The 8,199-nt window shown below is 37.7% G+C and overlaps 1 protein-coding gene across 1 annotated transcript; it reads left to right on the top strand.

Moving 5' to 3' along the window:
- Positions 1-2,055: 2,055 nt before the first annotated feature.
- LOC122217691 (disintegrin and metalloproteinase domain-containing protein 20-like) lies at positions 2,056-7,981 on the top strand. Its single transcript, XM_042935045.1, has 2 exons — positions 2,056-2,185; positions 5,372-7,981. Exon 2 carries the CDS (start codon positions 5,508-5,510, stop codon positions 7,725-7,727), a length of 2,220 nt encoding a protein of 739 aa, XP_042790979.1. The 5' UTR covers positions 2,056-2,185; positions 5,372-5,507; the 3' UTR covers positions 7,728-7,981.
- Positions 7,982-8,199: the final 218 nt, after the last annotated feature.

The raw sequence follows: 8,199 nt of genomic DNA, 5'->3' as shown, positions 1-8,199 counted from the left end.
TTAATAGGGTTCCTTTCTTAGTTGCACCGCTTTTTCCCTGGCTACCTTAGAACTTTTTAACTTTGATTTTGATAGTTTCATTATAATGTGTCCTTGAAAATGTCTTTTCTCACTGAGGTAATAGAGTGATCTATTAGCTTCCTGAACTTTGGTTCCAAGTATCCCCAGGCATGGGAAGATTTTAGCTACTATTATTTTAACTAAAATTTCTACCCCTTCTCCCTCTGTTCTCCCTCTGGAACCACAAAAGTTTGGAGGTTTGCCCTTTTGATTGAGTCTCACAAGTAATGTAAGCTTTCTTTGCTCATTTCTGTTTTTTTCTCTTTGTTCTCTTGCTACTGTGCTATTTCAAAATTCTTACCTGTTAAGTCATTTATTCTGTCTTTCTTCTGCTCTACTCTACTACAGATGCTCTGTATTGTATTCTTCATCCAATCATTGAATTCTTCAGTTCAAGATGATTTTTGGTTCTTTTTCATGGTTTCTCTCTTTTTTTCTAAAGAACTCATTTATTCATTTATCTCTTTCTTAATCTCATTGATTAGGCTTTCTGATTTTTTTTTTTGTAGTTTATAGTTTCTTCAATACAGCTCTTTTCAGTTCTTTATGAGCTATATCGCTGTATACCATGTCTTTAGGATCAGTTGTTAGAGAATAATTGATATCTTTTGTAATGGTATATTTCCTTTATTTATGAACTTCCTTGATCTCACTGCCATAGCAGGAGCACACGCAAGGCAGATGCTGCACAGTGGGGTGAAGTGGGAGCTTAGCAGAGTTTTGTGGGTGCCTACAGGCTGATGATATCCTCCGGCAGGCTATTCCCAGTAGCTTGTGGGGCAGACTTCATGCTGAAGTCCTAAATTTACAGCAGAAACTGTGTTCCTTTCATGACCTTTGAAATTATTGTCTGTTTTTTTTTTCTTTTCTTTGCCCTCAATCATGAAGGTAACTTCTCAGAAATCAGTGTCTTCTGGAAAGAGACAGGTTCCTTCAGTTTCAACCCCCACAACTAGATTAACCTGAAGATCACCCACTGCTTTCCAACTCCTCCTAGGGGAAATCACGTCTTTCCACTATCAGTGTGAGAAACATCTGTGCCGCCACTAACAGAGGGCTTAGTTCCATGCAGTGTCACCTGGGGAGGCAGTAAGCTCCAGTAGAGTTCCTCTCTGTCCACTGCTTCCAAACTCATTTCTATTCTATTCTATTCCAATGGCATGTTGAAATCTCCACTATGGCAGGATGGAGTTCTATCCATTTTATGTCACCTGTGTGTTTCCTTGCAGGACAGCACTTTCCAGGTTTTTTCCTTGACCAAAGCAAGTGGAAGTGGGGCAGGTTTGCTAACTCCCTTGGATCCATTCTTACTAAGGTCTTGTTTATTTATTTTCTGATGCACAGATAGGAAGAAGTTCTCTTGGATCCCTCCCAGGTGCTACGGCACTCTTGTTTATGTATGGATGTCTAATTCATTGTTTAAAAAAAGAGGGAGAGATAAATGAGGAACATCTTATGCCACCATGATGCTGACTTTACCACCCACACTATATTTAATTAATCTCTCTTCTCTTAAATTTTGTTTTTCCATTTTTTGCCAACTATATTCCCTAATAGATGAAGCATATTTATTTATAGATATGAAATATCTCTAAGTTATTCATTAATCTAACAAAGAAAGTTATAGATGATTACTGATATTTGAATCCTTGTAAAATGATTTAAATAGGGTCAAACTTCTTTCTGGAACCTGAAATAATTCAAGTATTCCATAATATGGTTCAGTGTTAAGAAAATAATCTTGGACCAGGGCAATAGTATGAACAAAAATACCAAAGGTAAAGTGTCTCCGCTGTGTTCAGGGAGCACATAGGATAGGGATAAAAAAAATTACAGTAATATTTACTCATAGTGAAGGGTAATTAGAGATAAAGCTTGATGCAGGTGATTCTTCCAGAGTGGGAGAACTTTTGTCCAGTTGCCACGGTCTTCAGAATTGAGAAAGTCTTGTTGCTAAGTAGTTAAATCTAGAACACAATCAAATGAGAGATGAAAGGGAGTGGATTGTTAGTTCTCTTTTTATGTAAGGTTTTAGATCAAAGTCTTTGTGCATAAAGAGAGGTAGTACAAACCAGGATAGGGCTCTAGCTAGCAAAGATAATGGGAACCATTAATTCTACTGCTGGTAAGTCTTTCAAGAATTTAGCTGTAGAGGAGAGAAACATTAGTATTAACACATACATACATACACACACCATAATTCTTTGCCATTTTTTATTCTTAAGGAGGATATGTTACCTGGATTATGTCTTATTCTGGTCTATTTTACTTGGTTGAGTAAACAAAATTGTGTTTTTAGTGGGTTGTTGCTCATACTTTGGAAAAATAAAGCTATAAGAGTGAGAAAGGGAGGTGGTAATTAGGGTAGATAGATTGATGAGCTTGATGACGCTCGCAGGAGAGAAAAAAAGAACTTATAAAAGATGATGTATGACTATCTACTTAGAAGTTTCTGTTTGATTATGGCATTATACCACATTATGAATGAAAATGTTATATTCTCTTAGGAAATGTGTCTCTTGAATCATTGCATAAAATAATGTTATGAGGATAAATGCCGTCTGGCTCACATACTCTTGGAATTAGAAATAAATTTTGACTAATTTTTATTGATTAGTTTCACTCTCAACAGCACTCTGTTATTCTTAATTATTTTCCATCACAACAATTGATACTCCATTATAATTACAAAATATATATCAAGAGACTCAAAAGTCAAATCAGTATATTAAGATTTTACTCACAATTTAGAGGTATTGTCCTCAAAGGTTTAATTTAGGAATTTTACTTTCCTTTTTGTGGTTTCTTGGCATTTTGTGAAATATTGCTCCCCATTAGTCCTAGAGAAATACCAAACTACTCTAGGAATTCAGATCTTATTAATGATGAAGATAGTATTTAGCCTGAAATAAATTTCCTGGCTGCTATCTGCAAGAAGAAAGCAAAGACTAAGAAAAATATCAAATCCTGTATTAGACGTGTAAGAAATGTTGAATTCTGGATTTTACTGTTTAAACTACCATAACTGGAACTCAATAATAACTACTTGTGAAAACAAAGACAAGGGATTTTCAGGTGAAGGTGAAGATACTCTGTGATTTCTTTTCCCAGGAGTTTTGAGATGTTTCTATGGGAGTAGCAAAATCAGGGAAAAAGGATTAACCTAGTTGGAGCTGAAGATTTTAGACCACAGTGGTTGTATTAATGGAGTCTAGAGCCAGGCTATAGATATACAAGGTAAAATTAAGGGAACGTAAAAAGTGGGGAGAATGAAAAAAAAGTGATTTTTCTGCATAAATTTGAGAATCAAGTTTTGAATAAGAATAAAAGTTGTGGTTAACTATTTAACATGTAAGAGTCAGGACAATGGAGGGTTATAATAAGGGTTAGGATTAGGGTTATGGTTAGGGTTACAGTTAGAGTTTGATAATAAGATACAGATGATACTAAGAAATAATATTTAGCTATAAGCCAATGGCTAAATATTGTTGAAAATAAGTAGCAAAGCTAAAATAAACTAGGTATTATATAGGTTGCCCATATGCTCACTAAACCCCAGATGTGGGTAAAATTATTGGTGAATAACACATTAATAAATCAGACACCCAATTGCTTGAGGTTTGTGTAGCATTGATTTGGGTGTTGGTGTTTGAGTAAGAAAAAAAGCTAAATAGTGGTCCAATGAGATGGCTACCACTTTAGTGTTTTGTAAGTGGCATTGGTAATCAGTGCAAATTTGACTCTGTCATCTGTTCTGTATGCCATACAGGAATACTGAGAATGTAAATCTTCCTCTATGCCTTGCTTTGAATTGTTGATTGGTACCTTTAGTAAAATGAAGTAGGAATAAGGATATTTCCATGAAGAAGTGAAAGTCAAGAGATTTTTGCTTTTCATGAAAAGAAGATTCCATACATGACACAATGATTCTACAAAAAAGAGGTCAAGGGAACATAGCCTCAAGATTTTTTTTTTTAATGATTAAGCAAAAATAGGTACAGGGACTTGCAGATGCTAGGTCCTCAATCATGCATCTTTTTTAAACAAATTTTTAATGTTTATTTATTTTTGAGAGAGAGAGAGGCAGAGTGCAGGTGAGGGAGGAGTAGAGAAAAAGGGCGACACAGAATCCAAAACAGGCTCCAGGCTCTGAGTTGTCAGCACATAGCCCAACGCTGGGCTCAAACTCACGAACCGTGAGATCATGACCTGAACAAAAGTCGGACACTTAACTGACTGAGTCACCCAGGTGCCCTTAATTTTTATGTTATCTACTATGGGAGGTGGTTTGATCAGTTTATATTAGATCCCTCATAGCCGACTTCACTTTCCTGGTTTTTCAACTAGACCGAGAGTTCTTGGTGTCATTACTTTAAGCATTCTTATTACTTTAATGATTTCATAAAGACAGTGGATATTCTCATTGGGTAATAAAAATAAGCAATGCATATACAAAATATTGAAATTTTACAAATTTCTAATGTGTAGTTTTGTCCCAAACACTGCTTCCAAATTTGAGACCATTAATATCTCCAGACCATTACTATCTCAACATATATGTACATGTATATTTCCTGAGTGTGTCGCACCATTATTTATTTTGTTTCTACTTTTCATGCAAAATATGCATATGTATTTTTATTTATGAAATAAATACATTTTACTGTCAAACCCAAGACATGGTTACCTTGAAATCTTGTAAACTCAGAATTTGATGCCAATATTGATGCCTTGATTCTTGCAGTTTCACTGGCTTAGATGAAAAAGGGAATGCAGGAAGGAGCTAGGATAATCAATAATTTCTTTCATGGAAGCATATTTACAGACCATGAGAAAAAATAATAAAATACATGAGTAATTTTTATATCTCTCCTGAGTAATGTGACTAAATAATTTATCATTTGAAAGTGAAAGGAAGACCTATATCATGATATCCATATCCACCCCATATGTGTAAATTGAGACTGCTACATTAAAATATGATAGGTGTTCACATTTCCATTAATACTCTTATATTTTATATATTTATTGTGAAAATGTTGATACATATTCATATATTTACAGAGCAATATAACAAATCCATATGTGTCCTTTATCTAGATTCTTAGAGTCAACCTGTAGCCAATCACCATTGCTTTGTACACGTAGTCTCATTCTGCCTTACCATGATTTATTTAATGCAATGCAGTATACTGAGTCATGAGGCAAACACTGACCCACTTTACCCCATACCCTTCCTTTCATCCTTCACCTTGACTTGCTCATATGTTCCACTCCTATATCTGCCCTTCTTTGTATTTTTTTCTTTTAGTGCTGCTGCTCTGATGGTGTGACTCCTAGAAGACAGATCTTTAAATATCAGCACTTTATTTATCAGCATACTTCCAGCTCAGAGGGAGGAGACAGAATAGTGATGCTTCCTGATCCACTCTGTTTTGGTCTCACCAATGGCTGAGTATGGTGTCTCCATAATAGCTGTGGGTGAGGTCATGGTACGTGTGTTTCTGAGGTCATGGTACATAAGAGTGTTTCTGCTCCTTTTTGGATGGTCCCATGTTGAACACTCCTATTGCCATGGGCCCCCAGAAGTGGTGATTCCTTTGAGGGTAACAAACCCTAGCAATGTCAAGAAGCCTCCAGGCTGGATCTCTTACCAACTGCATTTTGGAGGCCAGCGACATGTTTTCCATATGAAGGTAAAGAAGCTTTTGCTGTCCAAAAATTTCCCAGTGTTCACCTATACAGACCAGGGGGCTCTTCTTGAAGACCAGCCATTTATCCAGAAAGACTGTTATTATCGTGGTTATGTGGAAGGGGATCCGGATTCCTTGGTGTCTCTGAGTACCTGTTTTGGGGGCTTACAAGGAATAATGCAGACAAATCACATTGTTTATGAAATTTTACCCAAAAAGCTTTCTACCACATTTGAACACCTGGTATATAAGATGTACGGTGAGGAGAAACAATTCCCACCCATGAGGTGTGGATTAACAGATGAAAAAATAGCACGGCAAGTGAAGTCACAAGAGAGCAATAATTCTATTTTGCTGCAACGTGGGTATGAAAGTCTGGGGACCCACAAGAGATTTGTTGAAATGGCAGTGGTGGTGGACTACAATCGGTATGCTTATCGCAGATACAATGTCACAACTGTGGAGCTGGAAGTAATTACTACTATGAATAACGTAAATACCTTCTATCAAGCACTAAATATTGATGTGAGTTTAGTTGGAATGGAGGTCTGGAATGGAGGAAACCCTGTTGAAATAAGGAACATGGACACACTCTTGGATTTATTTTGCGCCTGGAAGAAAGAAAGCTTTAATGCCCGTGTCCCCCATGACATTGCGCATGTTTTTGTAAAAAAAGGATATGGTGCTCTTGGCATATCTTATGTTGGATCAATATGTAACTACAATACTAATTGTGCAGTGGATGCTTTCACAAGTGACAATTTGGGTGTTTTTGCATTTGTTGTGTCACATGAGCTCGGTCATTCTCTGGGTATGTGGCATGATGAGAAAACATGTAAATGTGCAGACGATGTGTGCATAATGTATGCAACCCAGTCTCAGGCAACTAAATTCAGCAACTGCAGTTATGCTAGATATTGGCACACCTCGGCGGGATCAAGATGTATCTTGCATCCACGAACGCCAAAGAGAATCTTCCGGTATACACGCTGTGGGAACAGTGTGGTTGAAGATGGAGAAGACTGTGACTGCGGCTCCTTAAATCTGTGTACAAAAGATCCATGTTGTCAGTTAGACTGTACTCTGAGTCCTGGGGCTACTTGTGCTTCTGGGCTTTGTTGCAAAGACTGCAAGATCATGCCATCAGGTGACGTGTGTAGAGAACGGGAAAATGAATGTGACCTTCCCGAGTGGTGCGATGGGACATCCTATCAGTGTCCAGAAGATGTGTATATGCAAGATGGAGCCGAATGCACAGGTGGTGGCTACTGCTATGAAAAGAGGTGCAATACTCGTGATGAACAGTGTAGCCAACTTTTTGGCCCAAATGCCAAGAGTGCGAGTCAGATTTGCTATAGTACAGTGAACGTCCGAGGTGACCGTTTTGGCAACTGTGGTCTCAAGAATGATCAATTTATAAAATGTAATAACTCAGATACCCTGTGTGGGAGGGTTCAGTGTAAGAATGTGGCAGAAATTCCCACTCTGAGAGACCATTCTACTCTGCATTGGCTTCACATCAATGATAGCATCTGCTGGGGTACTGACTTCCATTTGGGGATGCCCTTGCCTGATCTTGGTGAAATAAAAGATGGTACAGAGTGCGGTGAAGAACATATCTGTGTCCAAAGGAAATGCATCCCTTTGGCACATTTGAAAACTAATTGCTCACCTGAGACCTGCAATATGAACGGAGTCTGTAACAATAGACATCACTGTCATTGCAGCTATGAGTGGGACCCTCCTGACTGCCGGATAAAAGGCAGTGGAGGTAGTGTAGACAGTGGCCCACCCCCAATAAGAAAAGAGTCCCATCGGTCACAGGAGAAACAGCAAAAGAAGACTAACCCACTCTTATTTTGGTTGATACCTTCTTTGGTTTTATTCTGTTCTTTGTTAATTTTGTCTTTTATAAGAAGGGGAAAAAACATTAAGAAAGAAGATCAAAATGTTACAACCGCACCCAGTAAATAGCAGAATGATCCACGTCAACCTAATCAAGGAGAAGTGAATGATCCACCTGCAATGAGAAACCAAAAAGCTATGATTTCTAGAAAGAAACCCAATCCCAAATGAAATTCCCCGTTTGTTAAGTTTTAATTCCCTGGCAGGAGAAATGTTACAGCTTGTATCACAGGTCACTGACAGAAACTTCCTGAGACTTTTTATCATTTGGGATCACAAAGGTTAGCCATCGAACAATAAGCAAAATATACTAATTACCGGCACGTTTTTACTTTCCATTATTTTAGGCAATTATATCAGTTAGTGTTTTATGGAACTATTCTGTGGTTGCAGAGCAAAGGCACTGTCCACAGATAGGGTGTGTGTGTCTTCTGCTTTCTCACATAGGGAATAGGAAACTGCAAATCACATTTCTCCTTTGTGAGTCCTCTATTATTAGCTACTACCAGTAGGGTAAACTAAAGGGAGTCTGGACATGGGA

The sequence above is a fragment of the Panthera leo genome, chromosome B1 (genome assembly GCF_018350215.1).
Source record: "Panthera leo isolate Ple1 chromosome B1, P.leo_Ple1_pat1.1, whole genome shotgun sequence".
In the NCBI taxonomy this organism is placed as follows: Eukaryota; Metazoa; Chordata; class Mammalia; order Carnivora; family Felidae; genus Panthera; species Panthera leo.
Note: the sequence above shows the minus strand (reverse complement) of the source record. Positions and strands in the feature narration are given on the sequence as shown.